The sequence below is a fragment of the Littorina saxatilis genome, linkage group LG1 (genome assembly GCF_037325665.1).
Source record: "Littorina saxatilis isolate snail1 linkage group LG1, US_GU_Lsax_2.0, whole genome shotgun sequence".
NCBI lineage: Eukaryota > Metazoa > Mollusca > Gastropoda > Littorinimorpha > Littorinidae > Littorina > Littorina saxatilis.
The window spans coordinates 84,955,103-84,981,518 of NC_090245.1; the positions used below are offsets into that span (position 1 = coordinate 84,955,103).

General features: G+C 42.5%; 1 protein-coding gene across 3 annotated transcripts in view; it reads left to right on the forward strand.

Moving 5' to 3' along the window:
• The first annotated feature begins 41 nt into the window (after nt 1–41).
• LOC138982157 (ras GTPase-activating-like protein IQGAP1) overlaps nt 42–26,416 on the forward strand; it is a 92,414-nt gene continuing 66,039 nt past the window's right edge. Inside the window, exons 1-2 of one of the 3 annotated variants that reach the window (XM_070355391.1) lie at nt 42–464; nt 2,728–2,824. In XM_070355391.1, the coding sequence (XP_070211492.1) occupies nt 428–464; nt 2,728–2,824 (134 nt within the window). In that variant the 5' untranslated portion in view covers nt 42–427. The remainder of the gene's footprint in view (nt 465–2,727; nt 2,825–26,416) is intronic. The other 2 variants (XM_070355383.1, XM_070355399.1) reach the window with 2 other exon arrangements.

Sequence of the window (26,416 nt, forward strand, 5' to 3'; positions counted from 1 at the left end):
AAACCAGCGGTGGGCGCCGCATTCAAGCGTCGAAAGGGAGAGAAAAACAAGTTGTCGCGCCGCGAAACTCTGTTGCGCTTCGCTTGCGATGGCAGTGACGTGACCCGACTGTTTCTTACTGTCTGTGTGTGGATTATGATGTGTGTGGCGACAGCTTCCAACGTGTGTTAGTTGCTTTACTTTGTGGCTTCGGATACATCTCGGTGTGTGTGAGACTGAGAGACTGGGACTGGGAGTGTCGTCTGCTTCAACGGCCTGTTGACAGCGCATCGACAGTGGCTGTTGGCTAAATGTGTTTGTTGTGTTGATTTACGATTACAGAGGCCCTGTGCGATCGGATTACGTACGTGTGGAACTTGGACAGCTTTGATAATATTTGTCTTGCTTCAGTGATTCGAAAGGATTATTACTTCGTGACTTATTCAAAATGGAAAATTCCACGGAACATAAGCCTCACTACAGAAGTAAGTCATGGACCATTAATGGCATTTTTGGCTACTTATGTTTCTTTGTTCTTTTTTTAATTTAGAGTTTTGTTTCAGGGTGTTGTTGTTCATTGGAAAAAAAGAAAACGTTCTTACATACAGCACATCTCAATTAAACTAGTGGTTTATAACACTTACATTGTCGTTTTACACCATCGTAATTTTAATTCAGTTGCAGGTTACACTTACAGGTAACATTTTTTCCCGGCCTAACCTCATTTTAGGGCAGGTATGCATGAGTAATGAGATACATCGATCCCAAGTTTGACAGACTGCCTATGTCCATCAGTCTATTTATGACATAGTGACAGAAAATATTCAGGCTACCTGCACCTCACCGTCTTAGTAATCTATGAGTGATGAGTGGGCCCCCTCTGTTTATCTCCACATCTCGGCCACTTTGGGAGCTATATTGATTTTCCCCTCACCTGCTGTCTCTCTGTCTGTTTCCCCAGTATTGTTTCCAACAAGAGACCACCGGTAGAGCAACAAACAGGTGATGCTGAACATTGGGAAGGAGGGGTGAATGGGAAGTCCAACTATCATGGTTCTTACTAATCTTAGAAAGGGGGTGCTGTAGTACTAGTAGAACTATAGGGAGTGAGAGATGAACTGCATGAGATGGTTAAACAGTATTGTTAGACTTAAAACCTGCAGTTGGTTGAGAGGATGCTGTCTAATAAGTAAAATCACAAACATTGATTGATTGGGGTTAACATTTAAAGATGTAGTTTTACCTACCTGATCATTTTTTGTATGGCATTTGCTTGATGTGTGTGTACGTTTTAACATGGGTGTTTGACTATTATTATCAGAAATCCACGTTTTTGTTTGTTTACGTTTAAAGCCAAATAGCTAACTTCAAATTATGTACTGTAACTAACTAGTAACTGGGCACATGCATAAATGTTCTCACTCAGATGAGTCAGAACAAGAAGGTATCCTCATGATATATATTTCATAGTAGTATAAATAAGAGGATATAGACATTAAGTTCAGGCACATGGTTACATTTGTCAAGAAGATACCTTATTATATTTATGTTTTATTTTGGTTTACTTGTCCACTTTTTAGCCGTGGGGAAACAAAAGGCGTAAAAGGGGGGCAGCTCCGAATGTAAAAGAGACACTTGAGCCCCTTTGTGATGAGTGGCACACGTGAAGGTGAAGTACTACAAACAGTGGCCTCACTTTACCAAGTTCAGAGCTAACATGCAAACATTTTTTCAAGGGCCACTGTTGGAAATGGGTGAGATTTGGTCAGTTTTGGAGATCAACTGTGAAAAGTGACCATGCTCTTTGCTCACCAGCAAACATTGATATTTTTTTCCCCGGGCGCTGTTGGTTTGTGCAGAGATGCAAATTCAGGAGGAAAACAGTTGTAACAAGTTCGTAAACATGTCACTTGTCAGATGTTTACTCCTCTGAACTAGCTTTCAAACACTAAGACAGCTCGCTGCCCCTCCCTTTCCTCTTTTGCGTTTCCTTTTCTGGTTCCCCTCTCTCTCTTTCTCATTACCCCCTTCCTCTCCTCAAGACTGAGACAAGGATGGTTCTCTCTACCCCCCCCCCCCCCCCGCCATCCCCTACCACCACACACACGCGGACACACATGTGCTCGTAGTCGGGATGTCTGTTCCTTCCGAAGTCCTGAAGTTTCTGTGCGGTACCGGGAAGACGGTGGCACTTGGTGAGACTCAAGCTGTGAGTTATGCACACACGAATATGAAGGTAGTTTCTCCTCTCAATAACCGAATGCACAACACACACACCGCTACTCAGCTGTTTCGACTGGCATTGTTATCGAGCCGCAGACCCTTTATGGAATATTTCTTTAAGGGGGGGGGGGGGGGGGGGGTTACATTAGGTATGAACTGTGCAAGGAGTGGAAAATCATTGTGGAAACAATGAAAGCAACCATACAGTAAATTCTTACTTTCTGCATTGAAAGTACCCCACTCCGTCCTGATTATTAGCCATTCATGACCGAAAGTAGAACTCCTTTAGTTTTATGGTAATTGAGTTCGTGATTGCGATTTTGACATTTAAAATGTGGTCTATTATTAGCAGGAGACTCAAAGTCAAAGTGTATGCGAACTGTTAGATCCGTGTCAGATTGGGTCATTTTGAAAATGATGTGTTCAAATTATTATTAATCACTAAGTTCAATTAATATAATTTTAGTTGACATTTTTTTTCTAAACATGTCTTCTTCATCCTATTTCGTTTGCTATGACGCACAGCCTTGGATGATGAGCGCCTCACGGCAGACGAGATGGACGACCAGAGGAAGAGGAACATGGCCTATGAGTACCTCTGCCATCTCGAGGAGGCCAAAGTGTGAGTATACGCTCTGTGCCGCCGCCGCCCCCCCCCCCCCCTCCTTTTCTTTGCTTTGGATGTTATTGTGCGTTGCCGTGTATTTGTTCTTTATGTTTAACTTTAAGTTGGGAGAAACAGATCTAGGCTTACACTTTATGTCGTTGCACACCGTTCTCTCTCTCTCTCTCTCTCTCTCTCTCTCTCTCTCTCTCTCTCTCTCTCTCTCTCTCTCTCTCTCTCTCTCTCTCTCTCTCTCTCTCTCTCTCTCTCTCTCTCTCTCTCCATATAGACATACACACAAACAAGGAGACAGTCATGCCTGAATATAAATGTGTCCGTTTACACACAAACAGGTACACCATATGTATGTATGCTCAGCAGGGACTCTGAGTCTGAAAGAAAGAATACGGTTAATGTGAACACGTCGCCCTTTTTTTCTGGCGTGCCAGTAGACAGGCCATTAACCACCAACAACATCGATGTCGCCCAACACCTGCTTCTGCTGCAGCTGGTTACTGAACTATTTATTCAAGTCTTTTTTGGGTGCAAGCTGTACAATAATGTATGTGTACACATGTATAGATCTACCTTATCTACAGCTAGTCAACTAGCTGGCGTATTTCTCGGTGTCCCTGCTCCCTCTCCCCTGCCACCTCAAGGGGTGATTCAATAGACGCGCACGTACATTTGATGCACATTATGTATCAAGGTTGGCACGTGCAGCACAATGCAGGATTGCTGTTTTCTTTTCCTTATCTCATTTAAAGTGGGCAATCTTTGCTGACTAATGCGACTGAGCCCCCGTATTACGAGAGGGTTCATTTACATTTTAAATTAAAACAGTCCGATTTTCTATAGTGACAGAAAAACGCCCGTTTGTAGCCCTGCTTCTGTTTGCATTGTTCTTAGTCATCTCTCTTTGTTCAGCTTGTTTTTCGGGTTGAAAATAGATCTGTGGATGTACCTTTCAGCGTTTCTGCTAATATTGACGTTACTCCGGTTACCAACCTTGCTGTGCTTTTGCAGTCCATATTCCGACATAGGTGTGATTGTGCGCGATATTAGGACCGCGAGGCAAACATTCCAGTTTGATGTGCTTTTTTTCTGAGTCATTTTTTAAGATAAGGGAATGGGGTGAAGCAACGCTTACGTGGGTACCGGTTTCTCGTTTTGTTTTATTTCGTTATAATTGCGTTGCACACCCAAACGCACTCAACGGCTTCGCTTGAAGTTCGTGTTTATCCGCTCTGTGCCGCTGGTACCACTTGATTACAGCATGTTGCTGTTTCTTCGCGTTTTATATGATATAGTGACCTTGTATGTGTGTTTTGCGATTAGCATGTTGATTGTCTCTCATCCTTTGGCCAGTCTGTTAAAAACTCATTGAATGCACTTCGTGTGTCGGAACGATTCAGTCGCCAAAGCAAGTTTGAGTGGGGGGGGGGGGGGTGCCTGTACACGTGTCTGTTCGTTCGCCCGTCTGTCTGTGTCTGAAAGCGCGGATAGGGATATGGGAGATCGAAAGAGGGAGTAGGTCAGTGCTTTCGCTGTTTCTTTGATCACGCAGCCTCATCGACCGCTGCTGCACTGACTGACGGTGTCTGGCAAATCAGACCGGCGTCATGTCTGGCGTTTGATCCAGGTACCTTTGCGGACACATTGTCGTGGTCAAGTTCCCGTGATTTTCCCCTCGAACTTGATCTTTTCTTTTCTTTGCAAGCTATTTGTGTCAGAAAGATTGGGTTTCCAGCGAAAGCTTTTATGTGTTGGGACCCTAGTAATTATCAGGAAGGTTTCGTGTTAGCTCTGACCCTTGTGAGGGCCAGGCGGCGTAAGGTTTCCTGTGGTCACCTCTCAGAAACATGCTGAAAAGTTGAGTGGAGGTATCTTTAAGAAAAACGTCATGCGACGGTCTAACCAACGCCGTTTAACGTGATGACTTGACGTACATTGGTCGTGACGGGTCAGGCAACTGGGGGTATATTGAGTCAAACCGACAAACGCCAACTTGTAGTAGTACTGTAGGTCAGCCCATCCAATGCCAAGCTGTGTCCGGGTCTACAAGAGCATGCGAGATGATTTCGTCTCCATGAGTAGCATTTGTTGTACCTTTTTGTCTTGTTTTCAGGGCGTGAGTGCAAGCGGGGCGAAAAAGTAGTTGACGGCATTTCGTCACGCGACTAGCCATGCCAGGCGCATGTTACCATGTATTCTATTTTTATCGACTAGACGTTGTTTTCAATCCTCTTGTTTTGAAATTCACCGACGACCCAGGTTCGCCGAGCTGCCTGCTTTACTTTTTGGGTCAATTGACTGTGTCCCATTTAGACCGAGGAAAATATTTTGTCACACAGCTTTAACTTAAAAGCCAAGCTAAATGTCACTAAACCGTTTCCACGAGCTGAAAATCCTGCGCTCTGTTGGGTGACATTATTAGGAAAGGAAGCCAGATCTCTCTCACTGGCGGAGTTTTAACCTGGTGGAGTCACTTATTTTGTCGCTGCAGAGCGTGTAGAAAGGGATGAGTCATAGTGCATTACACTAGGACACACACAATGACAGATTGCCGCCAAATGTTCTCGAAAGGAAAAGGAAACGCTGGTGTAGTGGCGATAGCATGATAGTCCGACTACAGGCGCTTGACACCAGTGGATTGTAGTCTTGTTTTTCTTTTTTGTGCTTCTTGTTATCATTATCATTTTTGGAAAGCAAAACAAGACCAAATTGAATTACTCAGCACACAAAAAGGGGATCATCGTCTTAGTTTTATCAGAATGATATTGAAGAATGACGACAAAGAAGACTGCAAGTGTATCTGTTTTTATTGTGGATTGACTCGTCTTTCAGGGTTCAGAAGATCATGGCCCTTCTCCCCTCAAAATTTGCGACATGAGTCAAGAACATGAACGTTAACTATTGACTTTCTATGATAATAAGGTTTAAAAAGCAAAATTGCTGCCCATGTAAGTATCAGTCGGGCTTTTGGTGTAATTTCTTTTCTCCCGAAAAGTACGTCAACTAACCGTGATGTGCGTCTTTGATTGATTAAAAGAGGTACACGAACAACGTAGGAATGTGAATATGACTTTGATGGTCAGTTAATCACAACTGATGTGCGAAGTTTGAATAAGGACATGACAGCTGCCTGTTGGCTTGGCCCATCATACCAGTTTTCTTGAGCATGCTATTGTGTATCGTCGTGAGTTCTTTTTAGAAACTCCTTCTCTCTGTGCCCTTTTCTTGCATCAGTCAAAGAAGCAGCTCATTATGCGAACGCTAGGCTGCGCGAATGAATCGTGTAGAAGAGCACTTCAGAGTAGGAATTTGAATAATTGCACGTGGCTTGTCATGCTCATACTCATAGAGGTCTTGCCGACGAGGAGACTATTGCGCAGGTGCTTACATTGAATTAGGCGAATGTATTGGAGATATCCGGCTTTAGTGTGTATATATATTTTCTTTGGTTTGCAGTGAACGTGAAAAGCAGCGGCTGTTTAAACAAGAATGTCAAAAAGTCATGTCAACATGTTCGTCTGGGTCATACTGCATTTGATCTGTTATTTATGTACCTTCCTTATTGCTAATGTAGGATCAAATGTGACCACTGTGGGAGGGGGGGGGGGGGGATTCAAGCCATTTGATAAACTCTGGGGAGGGGTATGGTTGAGGGACTTGGCACCAGCACAACGATGATTAAAACAGATTGGACATTAAGTCAGTGAAGCAGATCGTGTTTAAAAACTTCAGTTTGCAGTCATTTATCTCCAGGGCGGTCGTGGTATAATACTATTTTACAACTCTCGCACAACCATAACAGAACCGCCCTATTATTGACGTATCAAGCACAAAAAGGGGGTACTTGTTAGGCAAGTTAATCGTGAATGTGACTTGAATACAGTCACTGTGATTATACTCCCCTTTTGTGGGAGAAGTTAACACCAATTTCGGTTTCTCCCATAGTCTCTCTGACTCTAGTCTCGTAATTATTCATCGCGGCCCGTTTTGGGCTGTAACACCTTTGCGGTTTCTCGCTGCATGATGTACGGTGTGTGTCACGAAGGTGTGGGCTGTTGTCAGTGACAATGCTATGTCGGTTGCAGCCAAGATAAAACGTATTCTCTCCTCTGTTACTGAATGTGTACATGTATGTTTGTGTTTTTCGGTGCGCTCTCAAATCCCGGACGTGTACACACAGGCATGGGAATTGTCCGCCGAAAGGCAAATTTCCGCCGATTTTTTTGTTGTTCCGCCGAAAAAGCTTCAGTGTTCGCCGAAAAAATAAGTGGGGGAGGCAAAAATGGTTCTGAAAACTGAATTTAATGGCAAACTTGGAGCTCAGATGACACCAAATTGCACAATTTGGGTTCTTTAGAGATTTTTTTTCTCGGGGGGGGGGGGGGGGGGGCATGCCCCCGGAACCCCCCTAGTAAGGCTAGGCGCTTTGCGCCGTCGACTTTAAGCTTACTTACAAATGTTCAGCCCTTTTTACTTTATTCAATTCCCATGCCTGATAGTGATACAGTACATTTCTACTTTTTTTTTCTTTTTTAAACGGCAGGCGGAAACCATGTTATTTAGCTCTGAAATTGACGTTAAGTTTATAAATGATTCATTGTTTAATCTTATTTTGATTTATGTCCACTGAATACGAATTTGTAATACATTTTTTAAAGTGTCCTCGAACTATATGTGTATCACGTGCGTAAGGATTTCCCCTGCTGAAAAACTGTAAACTGACTGAGTGTTGCGCAGTCAACAAAAAAATTGTGTAGGTTTTGAATACAGTGTCAGTGGCATGGCCAGACCCATTCTGACTATCATCGCTCAACGCTATCGCTTTTAAGAGCCTCTGACAGGATGCTCTAGTCCTACGCGAATCTATCAAAACAAGAACTACAGAGTTATCTCCCATGTTTTTCGCGAGTCGCAGATCTAAATTTGAGATCAATGTTCGCGAGAGGAAAATTATTGCAGATTGGCCGACTTCGACAGTGATCTCCGTTCTGTTCTTCACAGTTACAGTGATCTCCGTTCTGTTCTTCACAGTTATGATAAAGACATCGTTCTAAGGTCAAAACAAGTCGAAATTTTGGGACTGCTGCCCGAAGGAGACCATAATATATGGTTGTATCACTGTCAACTCGTTACAGAAAAAATCGTCTGCTCTAGCGAGCCCCGGAACCAAACGGTTGATTATCACGTGACACTTTTGCCATATTTAGAGTTGTTTGCACAGTAAATACATCCGCGAAAAATAGCTCGCTTGAAACTGTCTAAAATAAAAATTCCTCTGTAATTTAAAGATTACAAAACACCATGAAAAATCATTATCGACGATCGCGAATCTGCTTATATCAATAACACATTACAAAAAGCTATAAATATGTTTAAAAAAAAATCGGTTTCCTTGCCAGACAAGGAAACTTAAGGCATCCTGTCAGGGAGAGAATGAGCCGAACTCATTTTGACCGGAGTTCAGGATGGGCCAGACCGTAAAGCGCGGACATGAATGGGACCCGTGAGCTGGAGGACAGGGCAGTGGGTGCTGTAGCTTGTAACACCTGTAACTTGACCATGTTGAGCTGACAGCCACTGTCTTTGAAGTGGACATGTCGGTTCGCGGCTACCAGTTTTACTGGTGAGAAGGGGAGATGTATGTGGATCTGGTAAGATCTATGTGGATCCACACGAGGTATAAAAGTAGTGGAGGCGACGATGTGTAGCGGACCCTAAGGACATAACAGAGTCAGTCTGGATGATGCTGTATAAGTGTTTTCGCTTATGTCGAGTGTTTGGGATATATTGTAACCGTTGTTGTAACTATTGTTGTAACCATTCTAACCCAAGCGAACACGTAAAAAGAATGCAGGAATTGTCGGTATACAACGCCCCAACACCTGCAACAGTTAACGTTTCTGGTTATTTTGCTTCCTATAGATAGTGCTTGGTTCTCAAAGACAGTCTCCTCTGGACTGAAATTATCCCGCGTCACAAAAGCAGACGGCAAACACCCATAACGATGCAATCGGTGACCTTTTCAAAAATGAAAATCGCAGTGTCGGGGAGCTTTACTCTGCCAGTCAGGAAGGATCCAGTTGCCTTTCCCAATTACGTCTATCTATCGTTTGGCTGGGTGTTTTCGCATACAATCTCTCTCTCTCTCTCTCTCTCTCTCTCTCTCTCTCTCTCTCTCTCTCTCTCTCTCTCTCTCTCTCTCACTCTCTCACACGCACGTATACACACACACACACACACACTGCTGTGCATATACTTGTCGAGAGAATCATTGCTTATAATACTGACAGCGCTATTAATCACTTGAGACGCGATTAGGTGGAAAGAGGATAACATTACACGGAAATGATGGATCGTACAAAAGGAGATCCTGACATTGGAAAGGTAATATCGCAGTTGACGCATGTTGCATGTTCGTAGGATTGCACATTGCACATAGAAAAATTAGAAAGCCACTCATTTGATGCTTTAAATTCGAACTATGTTGGCTGGTTTCTTTTTTGTTGTTGTTGCGGCTGCTGTATTGAAAGACGAAGTGTGTCATTATTTGTCACTTAGTGTGTCACTGTGTGTCTGTGTTTGTGGAAGACCGTTAACGAAAAAGTTGAGGTTGCACCATGGATAATATGAGAACTTTTCTTAAATGTCATGATCAACGATTACCTTATGATACCTGTCCTTTGGGTCAAGTTTCATGCTGCACCAGAAATGGTATACAGAATAGAGATAGCAGAATGGGAAATATAGTGTGCGTTTCTTTATATTTTTGTGCGTTTCTTTATATTTTTGTGCCTATAGCAATGCAGTTCGACAGAAAAAAAGACTTTCACTGCGCTCCAGATTGACACAACACGCACTCCTGTTTCAAAAGGGAGTCTGTTTCGTGTGGGATACATTGCATTTTTTTAGAATTAAACATTAGCGCTGGTACGGAAATAGGTTACCAGCTAACTCGGGCTACTTTCCGCTTGTCCATTGCATGATTATTTTCCCACGACAGCCAGACTTGTCACTGTCACTCACCATGAGAACAGAAAGTTTGCCCAAAGTTAAAATTGTTGTTGCTAGACGTGTCGTGTGACGGGTTTTTTCTTCTGAGGGAGAGCACAAAACTGCTGAGAGCGATAGGTTGAACGGCTGTGACGTGCCGGCACGTCCTTCCGACACAGCCTTAATTTGGGTCAACAAGCAAAGGAGTCATGTTTGCAGGGAAAATATTTTAAACCCGAAAGAATTTGAACTTTAATTTTCTTTCTTTCTTTTGGTATTTGTCAAACTGGAGCGGCTTTACGCGGCCTCGGCCCTGGGTTGCCAATGTTTTCGCCTGTGTGTCATTGTTATTTTCGCACGTACGTGGTGTGGACTGTCACGTGGGCTTTGGAAAAGCGTGGGTTGTGGTGTGCATTTGACATTTTTTGCTCCATCCACCCTCCTTTGGGTGCCGGATGCATTGGGCGATACACATTGATTTAATCGTAGTATAGTTTTCTACAAATCAAAAAATATATCGCTTAAAGATACTGCACGCAACTTCCAAACAGTATGCCTTGGGTAGCTATTACTGTATAAGTTCTTTTGATAAAAATGCATCCCTTGGCTCTTTACCGGCTGTTGTGTGACTCGGTGATGGGGGCGGGGATTCAACTTTGCCAGAGTGTGATATGTTGACATAAAAACTGATACTTCCGTGGGCTTCTGTTCCCTAGCCGGATGACACGAATGAACTAGAAATGGTAATGGCCTTCCGCAAACCAACCGGCCGAAAACAAAACAAAAACAATAGCTGCATATTGGTCAAGATCCAAAGAGAGTAGTCAGGAACGAATAAATGCATTATTTATGCTGGAAGTGTGACTGGAATCCGGGGGGCCATCTTGTTTATTACTATAGGTAAATACACTCCAGTTTTGTTTTGTTTTTTTAACACATGAATGGCAGTAGGCAGCACAGAGTCAATTTCAGAAGTACGTTCTCTTGGCATTAATCATTCGGATAATATAGTCTAAATGATTCGGCACACTCAAGTCACGGGTGAATTATTATTGTCGTTGGCCGCCAACTGAGTGAACGGTCGGTAACCTAAGTAAACCGGTTATGCAGAGCAGGAAAAGCAAGGAAGAGTGACAGAGGTAACAGGTGTAAATAACTGCCGCTCAACTTTTGTCCGCTTGCTATCCATGTCCCAGGCCACCATGTTCATGCATGAGTGGCTTTACATAACCCTGAATATATGCGGCCCTTTTGAGAATACTGCCGCACTGAGCCGGTGTGTTTTCTGCGCAGCACGATAATCGAAGGGCTGATAAAATAGATTTTGGGGACATCAGGCTTTTTTGCCGACGTGTCAGGTCGCCGTTATGTCGCTGGCGGGATTGGGAATTAATTTCCCCTTTAGCTTTGTTGACCTGGTTGAATAGATTCTTTCTCTCGCGTATAGGAACGGTAATAAGCACATCTGAATGCACCTTCGAGAATAAATCTCGTGTCAATAGACCAGTAATGTATTCTTTTATTGAACGTTCATGTCTCCAGTTGACGCCTTTTAACTTGAGTACATGTTATAAATTCGCTGGGCGCGTGTAAATTGTGAAAACATGTGGTTACAATTCAATAAAACTATGAAATGTATGTGTTTATCACCAGTAATAGTTCACAATCACACACATGAACATTTTCGGTATGTAATTCACAATAAATTATGTTGACTGCAAGTCGTATTTTGATTTTAAAACAAATATTTAAAGAACGCCTATTCAGTTTAAAAGAATAAATGCTTTTGCTGCTAAAAAAAAAAAGTGTAGCTTTAACATGTTTCTTATGCTGAGACACATGTTATCCTCATCCTAAGGTTCACTATTCAAATTGGTCCGGACTGTACATCGTAACGAGCAAAAAATGAGCAAGCGCAAGCTGTTGCCACTTGTTGGCGAAACACCCTTCTCGTGTAAATAGTACTGACACAAGCACGATCAAAACTATTGACAACATGAGTACAGTTTAACAAAATCTGTTTGCCACTGCACAGTGGTGGTGTTTGAAGAATCCGTGTCGTGTTAACGTACATTGTGTGGTGTGTATGTGTGTGTGTGCTTCAAATTAGCAACAGTACATGTCTGAATAATATATGTGGTTGAAGATGAAAGCGATTTGGTTGTCACGCTCCGGTTTCATTTTTGTCATTTCCTGATTACGGAATACCCCACTGTGTGTGTGTGTGTGTGTGTGTGTGTGTGTGTGTGTGTGTGTGTGTGTGTGTGTGTGTGTGTGTGTGTGTGTGTACACGTGTGTGTGTGATAATGTTCAGTCTTGGTTCGTCATGACTGTAGTCTGCAAAAAAACCTGTGATGATCGTGTCCTCATTGCTTACCTGTTGGTCATACTCGTATCATGTCAGCGTATCCTCCTAATATGTCCAGTTGCGTTTCAACCAGCTGAGCAGGAATAAACGAGGATGGAGGACTGGATGTCAGAGCCCTGTAGCGAGAGGCGTTTATTGAACAATTTGCATCGTCGTGACTGTCCCCAATCCGCCCTCTTCCAGTTTGCTTTGTGCCAACTCCCACTATTTGACCAGCTCCCCCCATCGAAAACACACACGCACATGTATGCACGGTGATTTTCACCTTCATCACAACCGTTTTCACCTGTTCCTTACTTGCATGCCCGTAGTCACTGTACGTTTTGGTCAAGTAAACAGCTGCTGGGTTCTTATGGAGGTGTCATGACCTTGGTCGGAGTCACACTCGAAGTATAAGCGAAAACATGGTGGCAGTTCTCTGTTGGTTCTTACCTGGGTAGTTTTCGTGGGTCCTGCACTGTTCTGGTCTTTTCTTCTCGGAATGTGTTTAGGGATACTTCGAATTTTATTACAAGGACATGTTACAAACCGTGACAAGTGATAGACCCAGTTTACACTGCTCTTAGAAGGATCGCTTCGTGCAAAACATTCACGCAGTGAGAATGATTGTGTATCTGTCTGATTGTGTGTGTGTGTGTGTGTGTCTGTTTGTCTGTCTGTCTGTCTGGTATTCTGCAGACGTTTGTTGTGTTTCTGGGAACGAAAACAGTGCAAAGGTAGTCCAACACGAACACAAGCCTCAAGATAAAGCTCCCTCTAATCTATCTGTTGCTCGAGGACAAGAAATGCGACCAAGTATAACACCTACAGTGTAGACACAGTTGTATCTAGCTAAAAATGTAAGTGCATCTGCTTTTACCGTTAGGAGCTAAAAATGGAGAGAAAAGAGGCAGATTCTTATTCAGATGAAAGAAAAGATACACACGCAAAAGAGGGGAAGGGCAACGCGGGGTGTCCCCTAATGAAAGATTTAACGACCGGCATTTGAAGGTGTTGCGTGACTTAGCAGAACAAGTGGATCAGAGAGATGCCTCGGCATAGTGCTGGTGTAGCAGAATGTCTCCGCTGGTGAACGGCACACAGAAAAATCACGTAAGTCTCCCCGTGGGGTTCCGACCCTACAAATAGCTTTGACGACTTTCTGTTTGTGCTCCTGGGTGTTAGTGTCATCAAGGCAAACAGAGAGCCCGTCTCAACTATGTCGGCCCCGGACACCACCACTGCCTTTGACGATCGTTAAAGGAGGCTTAGATACACATAGACACAGACAGACCGACACACACACACACACACACACACACACACACACACACACACACACACACACACACACCGAGATATACACACACACACGCCGAGAGAGAGATAGGGGGGGGGGGGGGGGTGGGAGAGATTCTTCATTCATTTTGACGCAGGCAGTCTACGAGATCCCTTCTCTCAAAGCGAGCGTGGATGCGCAGGTGCTTTTTTAAATTTTATTTAAAATTTTATTTTTATAAACGCTGAAGTGGCAATCGCACTGACAGCAATGAATTTTAAGGGTCCCAGTGTAAATGTTCTTATTCAGTTTATTAAAGGGAAGAAACTTGTCTTTCTACTTCTACAAAGAGAATTTAAATAATCGAGCGAGGAGGCCAGACGAGGAAGATGTCATTCACTGAACTTCAGTTCAACTTGGGTGTCGGTGGTAAAATCTTTTTCAGTCTCTGTTGAAGTTGTGAGTTCTGTGTGGAAGGTTGTAATGTTTGTCAATGCGACAAACATTACAACCTTCCACACAGAACTCACAACTTCAACAGAGAAAAAAAAGAGAGACATGAAGGTATACAATGATGGTGGTTGTTTCTGGATGATTTGGTAGTATTAATCGGTTGTGACATGTACAACGATGGTGAAAATATAGAACTATTTCAAACATACATGTAAATGTGTATGCATATTGACATGTAACTATTTTACACATTCGCAATTTATGAATTAGACACACGTCAAATTCGAAGAAGGTATTATTCAGCGTTTAATTTTCTTCAGAAGACATGGCGGTTGGGAGCAGAGACTCGATATATACGAAGACTTTTCCACTTTCTGACCCTAACAATCTTTTGCAGGATACGGTGGCATAACACTTTATTATTGTGCACTGGTCATTACTAAATTTGTCGCTCTGGTCACCTTGCGGTCAACGTCTTCGAAGGGTCATTACAATTAATGCTATTAGTACTTGGCACTTAGCCCTTATAGCCCCTCTCTCTCTCTCTCTCTCTCTCTCTCTCTCTCTCTCTCTCTCTCTCTCTCTACTCTGCCTTGCGGGGGCAGTCATTGTATACCTTCATGTCTCTCTGAATGCAAAGCGGTGTGGTAGTACAGTAGTTTATTAAAAGGATTTAGTGCTCAAGTAATAGTTTTGATTGTTCCCGCAGGCGAGAATGTAAGCTCCCGTTTCATGTATTGCGTGCAAACGCAATTGATCCACACGTACAGTACACAAACCAGAAACAGACGAGATTAGAAAGGAAAAGGGGAAAGCTTGGGGCCGGGTTTGAAAGTGAATCACAGTCAGGACATGCCAGGGTTGGGATGTGCAGCAGACGACAAGTGGAATGAAAGGAAATCCTCTTAGGGCCGACTGAGAGCTTTGTGGGCCCTGTCCCAGCCTTGCACTCATATCTGTCTATCGCTCTTCCTTTCTCTCTCTCAACTTTGTTTGCATCATGCTTGTCGAGTATCATGTGTACTTCATTTCCGATTTCTTCATCTCAGTCCGACGCATTCTGTCGTGTCTGTGTCAAACGGATCCTGACTTCAGAATAATGCTCCAATGTTGAAGCACTTCGTCAACTGAAGCAGTCCGCTCACGTGGCGTGATGACGAAACTGAGATAAGCTGTTTGTAAGTTTGCGTAAGAACAATCTATCCGCGCCAACTCTGCCTTTCTATCCGTGGTTTCTTTCTCATGTTTCTTCACCACTATCCCCTAGAGAAAGGGAGTTAGGTGTCTGTGTCTGTGCATGTGTGTGTGTGCACGCGCACAAACGAGGGAAAGAGTCGTCTGAGTTTTGCAAGTCGCAAACCGACCCACCTCCCCCAAACTCACGATTTAACTGCAGTAAAATGTATACTGCCGTAAATGTAATTATATCTTATAAAGGAGTAACAGCCATATTTTGACTGTATACTTACGGTCAGCTCCTATTTTTACCACTTCTGTTATGAGGTTGAAAAGAGTCCTCGGATGTCACGGAAGCCGTCAGCGACTAATAATATTAGGCGTGTGGTATTCGATAGTTCTGATTCATTCACAGTAAACTGCCCAGAAAATCGTAGGCTTAAGAAGGGATGGCAAGATGGTTCAGGGTGGCATTTGTAAAACACTTCTCTTGTGAGAGTTTCCTTTCAAATGAAAGGTTGAATATTTCTGAAGCATCTGACGTGTAATTAGTGGAATACGTTTAGCCGGGCCGAAAGCTATGTGATAAGCGAATGCCTGACTAGAAAATGTTTTCTTGTCTGGCGATTGTGTATAGCTTGCTGCAAACGCTGCGCATCAAATGTCCAGCGAGACGCAGCGAGATTTGCTATTCGTAAAAAAACCCACCAAAATGACTCAGGTTCTGATGGTTCTACAACTGATACTAAATGTATTGCTGTGATTTTATACCATCTTTGAGGAACGTATTTATTTATCTATGATTGTGTGAAAACGTTAGCTCCTCCTCTGATGAAAATGCAGCTTGTTTGTGAATGCAAAGCGATTGCTTACAAGCTACTAAAACTGTATAAGCTATTACTAACGTCATTCGCATTGAAAACAAACAACTCAGACGAACAGTCGATGTCAGCGTGACACTCTTAAAACTATTATCAACATAAATTGTTGGAGCGTACGGCGCAGTAATGTCATAGACATATATATCTTATGCCATAAAACCTGCCACAAAGATCGAGATATTGTGCGTAGACTTTTTGTTTAGCTGTCAATTCAGAAAGAGTTTGTAAATGTAATGAAATTTAACTTGTTTCGCGTTGGGACTTGAAAACGACATCGCACGGTGGCGTGAACGATGAAGCCACTTCTTGGCCCTACCCTACGTTATCCCTATATTCGATCATAGGCGGAAGGCGAATAAATAGGAATCTTAAAAGAGTGATGGGCAACAACAACAAAAATAATAATGATTCTGTTACGTTTGTGAACTTGAGGTGGACATTGCATCGTATTGAGGTGCGAAAAAGATGGAAGCCCTGCTGCCTTGCCTCATTATCCCCATGCTGAAGAACAGCGAATTCAGATGAATCTATAACTGTATCGATCGTGGTCTTCGAAACAACATTGCACGACCGTATCGTGGCGTGAACAGATGAAATCACATCTGGCCCTGTGGTCTGCACCAGCAGTTTATCCCTATGCCGGATTACGGGCGAATTTGCTGAGTGGTGCAGACGACAAACGTCAAGCGCATGGCAGGCATGGCTGCTCCTGTTGCCAAACATAGAGTTAATCCCCACACAAAGCTTTTACGTCCTGCACACCGCCGTTGTCTTGCTGCGTTTCACTCGCTGAAAAGGCTGATCAATGAGAAAGTGTTCGCAGACTGTGTGTGTGGGGGGGGGGGAAGGGGTAGGAGAGAGAATGTGTGTGTGTGTGTGTGTGTGTGTGTGTGTGTGTGTGTGTGTGTGCTCAGCTTGCATCTGTTTGCGACATTGACCAGCGCTTAATCATCTGCGTCTTTTAACTCCTGTTTTCCTCAGAACTAGAATCCTCGGATGTTTGGTCACACCCACACCAACTAATTCTCTCCAGATAATTGTAACGTTGAACACGGAAAGGAAAACAAAAACGAAAGGAAAACAAAAACGAAAGGAAAAACAAGAACGACATCAATCCCCAGCTACCACCACCACCAAAAAAAAAAATAAAAAAAATAAAATAAAGGGAGGGAAGAGAACAAGACAGACAGAAAGAAATAGAGAATGCTTCATGTCCTACTGACTAAATATTTCGCCTTTTAAGGATCAGATATGGGTTATATGATAATTCGAGTTTTACGCCCTCACGGCTTTTGATGAGATACACAAGTGTATGCGTGTTTAGGTGGTATCAGCCATCTGCACTATTGGCCGAATGACCTAGACCTTTACGTGCCATTGTGATGACACGGGGGTGGGACGTGGCTTCCGTCTCTGGGTCTGCACATAAAGTTGACCCGTGTCCGTCCCGGCCCGAATTCGAACCTGCGACCTTCGTATCACAAGTCCAGTGCTCTACTGAGCTACCGGGCCCCCAAGACAGACAGAGAAAGAGGGATATGTTTTATACTTCAGTTTTTATTGTTCAAAATGCCCCCATGGGTTATGGACCAATAAAAACTTGAACTTGAACTTGTTACCACGTGTGTGCGATCACTGCCTGTCGCGATGAGTAAGTCTGAATAAAGCATTTACACAAGAACAACGTGAAAGTTTATTAGATGACATCCTGTCCTTGAGCTGTTTTTCTGTTGGCAGTTCCCTGTCTGACTATGACAAACGTAGAGGGCAGGCACCTCGCGCTCAACTTACGTTCTATCACGATTATCCGGACTGTCTGACCTTCTTCTCTTTGTCTATTGGACTACAGTGTGTTCTGTGTCACTTTCCATCTGGGACACACACACACTCTCTCTCTCTCTCTCTCTCTCTCTCTCTCTCTCTGTCTCGCTCTCGCTCTCTCTCTCGCCCACCAATGAACTCGCAATTTCCCTCTATACAATGTATTTTGCGTACATAATTATGTATAAATGTGTTCTTACTTCATTTATCTGTTAAAATGTAAAAGTGTTTTGTTTGTCTTTAGATAGTCCCTCTTTAGGGCGAGGGATGGATGGAAAAAAAGCAGATCACTGCTTAATCTATTACCTTCATTAAATAAAAGAATTGTCATTGTCTCTGTGTCTCTGTGTGTGTGTCTCTCTCTCTCTAGAGAGAGAGAGAGAGAGAGAGAGAGAGAGAGAGAGAGAGAGAGAGAGAGAGAGAAGGGTTGGCGTGTGTGCGTGCGTACGTGTGTGTGTGTGTGTGTGTGATAGAGACAGAGAGAGTCTGTGTGTGTTAAAGTGCTTGTGCAAGAGTTGTTGGTTCAGTGTGATTGTCGGTATATATATATATATATATATATATATATATATATATATATATATATATATATATATATATATGAGAGCACGTGTTGAAATATCTCATCGATGAGGTTGTGTCCGGGGTGTAGCTGAATACGGTGTCCAAATTTGAAAAAGATCCACCGAGAACTTTGGCCGTGCATCGCGAACAGACACACAGACACACAGACACTAGTCGTATATATATATAGATATATAGATATCTTTGTACATTATTGTAACTCCCTTTGTCTAAAGGGCTTTTTAAGCTGATGACAATAAACCCTCAAAGCGTCTCTCTCTCTCTCTCTCTCTCTCTCTCTCTCTCTCTCTCTCTCTCTCTCTCTCTCTCTCTCTCTCTCTCTCTCTCTCTCTCTCTCTCTCTCTCTCTCTCTCTCTCTCTCTTCGCGTGTAAAGAAACATGTGTTAGCATGCAGTGCATGAGTGTGTGTGTGTGTGGGCGCGCGGGTAATGTAGGTGCTTTCAGTCGTTTATCCAAAGAAAGAGTAGAGGAGGGAAGGTAAAGTGGGTTAAAAATGTGACTCTTCGGCTACATTTTCAAAACAACACCGAAAACTTGCAGTTCGATCTTCACTGACAGAAAGAGAAAACCCTACTTCCAAGTTAGTAACCTCACCGACGAATACCACAGGGATTTTTTTGTTTTCAGTCCCGGCGTAGTCTGATAAGAAACGATTTCTTTTCTTTTGATTTTGAATATAAAAATAGAAGCCCTTTTGAACGTCAGGCGATCGAACATTCCCACACAGACTACACCTCTGAACACCAGGAAGTGAAAACCCTGTTTACTGAGGTGAGGGCAATCTTTTTTTTTGTTGTTGTTTTTTTGTGGTGCATCCTGTTTACCTGTCAGACTTTGATTACCTGTCAGACTTCAATACTACGAAAACACAGGAGAGAAAAAACACAAACAAGTGTCAACGCCCAGCAATTCATTTATCGCAAGCAGTATGACATTTATCTGGTAACAAGAGGATGTCTTCTTTGCTGACGTACTGAATATCATATTTAGTCAAAAATATGACACAAGCTGTCCAAACAGTAGTGAGTTCCTTTGCGTGATTAAACGAGGAAAAATGTGTCGTTTGAAGGAACAGTATTACACGAAATTAGAAATTGAGATTGTCAGAGTGAGGTTCATAGACCGATGGAAGTAGTGTTTAGAATGTAAAAGGGAATTAAATTAATTCACGAACCCCGAAGAGAGAAAAATACGAAGTAATCATTAAAATAACCGAAGTTAACTCAGTGTGTGTGTGTGTGTGTGTGTGTGTGTGTGTGTGTGTGTGTGTGTGTGTGTGTGTGTGTGCTTTAAAACATTCGTTACCAAAGCTACTCATAATATTCAGTGTACTTACGTAAAAGAGGTACGCATGCGTAAACTGGTATAAACGTAACTCATAGTTATTAACAACACGCAGATTCTTAAAAAAAACATTAAACAAACATGGAGATGCCGATAGGGGTCGTTGTGGTGGTGTGTGTGTGTGGTGGGGGGAGGGGGTAGTGCGACAGTCACTGACGTGACCTGATTGCCATCTTGTGACAGGAAATGTCAAGAGCACTTCAGGAAGCCCGTTTCGCCCAAGAGTTAATGTCTCTTACAAACGACAGTCATCTTTGCTGTATTTAAGTGCGAGAAAACAGCAGCTCGCTTAACTTTTAAAGAAAAAGAAAGAGAGAAGAAAATTGCTTTCATAGAGATGCCTGTTCGTGAAATATATCATGCAGTTAATTACTGTCAGAGCATTATACGACGAACTTACACGAAAGTTAAGACTACAGAAAATGTCAACGTGTGTAGACACTTCGGTCACGTTTCACTCAATGTCAAAAGTAACATTTGAGTAGCAAGCTGTGACAACGATGTACAAATGGCTATTTAGCTCATGTTATTGCCCTGAACACAATTACGGCTGTCTTCAGTTTACGCTGGTCGATTGTTGTGTCGAGGATATTATCTGTTGATGCATGGCACTATGCATGCCTTCTTGGTGGTTTAAGATGTGAGACAGGCTAGACAAGTATTTAAATGTTCCTTGGAATAAGATTAAAGGCTCACTCCGCCTTCCGTAAACCAACAATTTGGGATCACGAACAACGACAGGCTTTTACATACAGTACAAACATTATTTCCTTTGAACGCTTACCGCTGGGGAACACTCTGGGTGCTCTCCATAGACTGTCACTGTTCGTATTGCTTGTGGTTCGATGTCAGGGCATGTATTGCCAAACGGAAATGATTCCACACTAGTTGCATTGGTCTTGAAAAGATCACACACACACACACACACACACACACACACACACACACACACACACACACACACACACACACACACACACACACAGTTTACTTCGGTTAATTTTATGATTACTTCGTATTTTTCTCTTTTCGGGGTCAGTGGAGTATATAATTTATTTTGGGTATCTTCAGGTGGTTTTTGTCATTTGCGGGATAGGTCACCATGGTCCTTTACGTAATAGCTTTAGTGCTAAGACAGATGTTGTACACCTGTTATAAACCACGCGTGTTTAGTTTATATTATAAACATCTTCCGTTTCTGAAGACAGCATCGCATAGACAACCTTTGTTATTCGTCATCCGCTTTCTTCAGTCGATTCGTCTTTGATTTAGGCCACAGCTGTCCTCATGCTCCGCTTGACTTTTCCATTTGTTTGTCGCAGGAGTTCGATTTCGTGATTGACAAAAATAAAGGCCCCGGGGAAAGGTCGAAAGGGGAATGTTGAAAATTTACCTGTGTTTAAATTTAGATAAATTGGTGTGTGTCACTATCTTTGTGTTCGTGTGTGTCTGTGTGAGAGAGTGAGAGAGAGAACAAAACAGAACTGCGAAAGGCCGTATGTGTGTCAGTTTTCATACTTAAGTCAATTAATTGATGTAAACGATAATACTGTCGTTCAAAAATGGAAATGTTCCTTATTGATTTATTTATTTTTCATTACCAAGATAAAAAATCTTGGTGTCAGTTTCTGCTCGGTTGTAATGTTTGCGTGGCGGTGCTTTTGATTGACAGGAACGCTAGTAATATAACAATGTGGCACACTGGATGCAGACACACACAAACAAACACACACACACATCCACACACACACACACACACACACACACACACACACACACACACATGCACACACGCACGCACACACACATTGGGTTCTGTAACAGGCATACGGTCACGCCCTAGTTGTGTTATTGATTGCCGTGTTTCACGGGCGACAGATCGTTCATCCACGGATACCTACCTCAGCATCCATACTGCGATGAGTGCGTGGGTTGAACTGCGTCGTAGTTTGCTATTGATCACTGTCCAAAAATAGTGCTTTGCATCTTTCTGTTGATGTAAATAATGAGGAATTTGAGTCTTGACTGTTTTTTGTGGAGTGCTTTGACTGCGTGTTGTTGTCTATCTGTGTGTGTGTTTCTCTCTCTGTGTTTCTCTCTGTGTTTCTCTCTGTGTTTCTTTCTCTCAGTGTTCGTTGCACTAGCACTTGTTGGGCTTTGTTTCCATTACACAAGTCTACTTCTGAACCCCTGTTTTGGGGGTCGATTCAATTATTTCTATTTCAGTGCGGACGGTTCATTATACTAACTTCACAGGATTACAATGTGTTTACGTAAAGGTACGAGACAAGACCAATCGATAAAGCGTTTTTGTGTTCGCACAAAACTGTAATTGCATTTCTGCTGAGTGCGTTTTACCGGGTGGGATTATACGATTTAGTTGGCAGTTGATTAGATGTCACGATTTATTTTACACGCCTTCATAGTGTATACTTGAAGTATTTCGTAGGGAATTATGGAGACCTGTGTAAAGGCACCTGCATTGATTTTTTTTAGTTTAGCTGGCTGTAACAAATTCAAGATGTGTTATATTGTAGGAAATAAAGTTTGACGAGTATGAAGGACCGTTGAAAGTAATTCCGTTATTGCCACTTCAGTTTTTAGGGCAGCAGATTAGTAGTGTTCTCTCTCTCTCTCTCTCTCTGTCTCTCTCTGTCTCTCTCTCTCTCTCTCTCTCTCTCTCTCTCTCTCTCTCTCTCTCTCTCTCTCTCTCTCTCTCTCTAGAATATAATTATGTGTGTACATTTGAGAGAAAGACCATATCATGGAGTCAGATGAAAAAGCCTTGTGCGGGATAAGATCGATGGTAGAGTTTCCTGGTCTGTAATTGAATTACATTCACAGTCTCATTCACGCCAATAAATATTTTGCGGTTACTTTTCCGCCTTTTTTCCTGTGTACTTGCCACGACCCAACCCTCAAACCTTTTAACCAGCACAGTTTGAAACTCTCTAAATTAAACAGGAAAAAATAGACTTGCTAATTTGATTTCGGGGAGATTTATTGTGAAAATGTCGGGTCTGTTTCACCGTCTGGGAAAGTAAGACAGTTCGATTTTGTGCCGTCCTCGACACATGTTGGTTCAGCCGGAAGGTCGTTGTGAAGCTGGACGTTAGTGTCCTGCGTCCATTAAGAGTTAAGTATTTTGAGTGTGATAATGGGAACCCCCCCCCCCCCCCCCCTCGCAGCCAATTTGCAGAGTCTGGGCGCACTGCCTAGGTTGGCAAGATTATGAATGGTTAAAGTTACAACGCACAAAGTACAGCAGTGGTTTTTTGCTTGAGAACGTCCGTTTCTGTTGGTCGCAGGTCATTTACCCAACTGTAGACAATTTGACAGTATCACAATTATGTTACGTTGTCAGCAGGAGTTCTTCGTCGGATTGAACAGCACCGCAATGATACCTACTTACGGACATGCCGAAGTAAATTGAAGAAAATGTTAACATTGCCGTTCTTGAGAGAAGAGGGAAGGGGCCGGTGTTATTTCAAATCGTTAACACTAATGCAGTCCTCTACAGTCAATCACCATGCAGTACTATTGAGGCAAACACCGCCTTTCCGGAAGAGAGATTTGAAGTGGGTTATTCACTTAACACTTTTTATAAGTACATTTTCGCGAAGCTCTATGATAGTGTACTTGAGACGATCAGAACTGATCGTTTTGAGACAGACCAATTATCACGATAACATTCTGAGTTTTATGTGCACCTCTGTGGTTCCGTGTGAACTGGAGATATCTCGCCTGTTAGAATTATTCTTTTTTTCTTCTTCTTTGTTTGTACAATTATGACTCATTATAGAGCTAGTAACGTGATTAAAAAAATAAAAGCTGGTGTAAAGTTTCTGGTCATTACTGTCATGAAACACACTGCATTCTCCCTTCCCCCGGACACTTACACATAGACTTCTCTAGAACCCTTGGGTCCAGAGGAACGTGCTCTAGTTTTGTAGCGCAACTTTCCGGGTCGAAGTTTCGACTACTGTACTATAGATCTATCAGTGTACAGATATTTTATGAAAGTTTTGGAGTGCAACTTTTCTGGCAGAAGTTTCGACTAAAATCAACCAGTGTGCCGATATTTTATGAAAAAGTAAGGGTTCTTTTGTCAAATGACAAGTTGAGGTGATCGTAGTTTCGTAACTAGTTTGCATGCCAATTACACCAGCACGCTTCATTTAACACCTCCCACTCTGTAGTGCTATGCCTGGAGGGGATAAGACATGATCTATGTATAGTGGCCCACTTGCCATGCTTCATTGACTGCCAGATATATATACAGTACAGCGCCTGAGGGGCTGAGTCTTTTGATGTGTGATCCCTCCCTGCACCTCCACACGACAAGTCGATCTCTTTACGACCACACATCCACACCTCTCCTTCTTTCTACAGGTCATGCTATCTTGTCTTTGTTATGTTAGGTTGCAAGTCCGCTGGAGATGAACAACATCTGGTTGGTGGTAGTAAAATTAATATTAAAAGTCCTACGGTTGATGGTCGAGCCGATTTTGCATTTATACCCGCTTACTCAAGGAAGTCTTATCGTGGTTGGTCTATTTTAGTTTCCATAGTGAGCCTTCCTCCCTCACTTAAAACCCTTGCGAGCTTGTCGAAGTTGTTTTGAACTAGTCGCGAGACTCCTAAACCGCAGGAGTTGTGCTAAACCTGGTTGATGGTCAAGCTAGTTTTGTTTTTCTGTTTATTTGCTCGAGGAAGTTGTTATCTTGGTCGGTATCCAACACATACAAATATATTATATACGTTCTATTCGGGGCTCGATGTAATCTTGTGCCGTATTGTCCTTTCATTCACGATAGCCGATGTTGGCTTGCTTGCCAATAAAGGATCAGGTGTTGGACTACGTAGCGCGAATTATAGCAGCTAAAAAGTCCTGATGATTTTGTGTTGGTGTCCACACACCGCGGAACTTAGTCATTGATATATATACATGTGTATATATTTATGCGAAGAGTTGACCAGTTGGCAAGATCATGTGTAATATGGCAGAGCCTTTGTGTCCTATTTCCTGAGCAGCTGATTTAAATTTTGCATCGAGTGAGGTCTGTCGTAATCACTATGTATTGTCCTTTGGGATTTCTTCCCGAAACTTGGGTACACTCACACATATTATATGCCTTCTGTAGCATGTTTTGGAAAACCAAATGCAAAGTTGTGCGTGTTTAGATAAAATGTCACATGTCACATTTGGTAACTGTCAAATTATGTAAGTGAAACTTTTGAAAAGCCGTGACACAGAAAATGGATGAAGGAGAGGGGGATTTTGCCGAATGACAGTGCGGACATTGAGTTAAAAAGGTCATCTTCTACACTGGTTCTCACACCAATGCCTCTTCTTACAGTGGCCAGTCCGAGAGAGAGAACCCTGAACTGTATTAAGAGATTTACAAAGAGAGTGCTTTCCTGAAGACGGCTCTTGTCATAGACATAGTGTAACAGTCGGTTTTAATACACCATTACTACGAATTACTACCTTTTCCCCCCAGCAGCACTTTATAAGAGCTTGTTTATTTACCACAGAACACTCACTCACTCACTCACTCTCTGTCTCTTATCTGTGTGCGCCATTTCACCTTGAGGGCTTAGTTTTTCTAGCGTGTCAATGTCAGGAAAAGAACACATTTATTTGAACCAAACAGCCTTTTTGTCGCCGTTGTAGATTGATTACTGTCAGCGTCATGTATAGCCGACCTGTAACACGAAACCTGCGGTGAATATTGCACGTGTGGTAGGCGTAACGCTGCATATTATGTGTAGGCCTCGTTTTATGCTCGAAAGGAAGCTGTACATAAATTTCAATTTTACCCTGATTATGCATGACTCATTTGTCGTATTACGTTGGTTCTATTAATGCCCCCACCTCCAAACCGTCCCCACTCTTCCTACTCGTTCTCTCTTTTACTGTTTAAGGCCATGCAGCAGTAAACAGAAATCAGAAGACAAGTGCTTTAAGTTGTTTCGTTTAAATTGTAAAGCCTTTTCATTCGTCTGTTTCGTGTGAGTGTATGTGGGTGTGTGTAGGTGTGTGTGCGTATACGCTGAGTATACACTGACATAAAATCTTGTTACATCTTGATGTTTCGCCCTTTCATTTGGGAGATTGCGATTGTTCCCTGAGTGCGACCGAGAGCTTGTGACATCAACAGAAAGTAAACATATTATATGCGTGCATATTGTCAGATAAATGCAAGATAAATGCAAACTAAACCTCCCTGGCTCATTTCATTTCGCTACACCACATGTATGAAGGTGGACGCATCCTTTGGACTTTTTCCTCAAGTGACATGTTTTGTGTGTTTGTGTGTGTGTGGTGTTGGTGTTGTTGTTCGTCGCGTCCTGACCTCAATTACAATTCTGTAATATACTAATAATGAAGGAGTAATAAATACTAATTTTCTGCTGCTAAGTGGTTTACGATGTAATTTTAACGAGTGTTTTATATTTTGTAAAACACCAGGAAATGAAATGGTCATTACTCATCCAACAAGGTTGAAAGAGAATTCTTCTTACAGCTGTAGTTTGTTTGGTGTTTTGTTTGGTGTTTTGTTTTTATCAGAACTATGTTTATTGTTTGAGTCACGGACACAACAAAATCACACAATCAAGTGTTGTGTGTGGACTCCATTTTACTGCATGAAGAAATGCAATTATGTTAAAGTGCACAAATACCGCGCTGACGCGTGTGCTACTTAGTATTAATA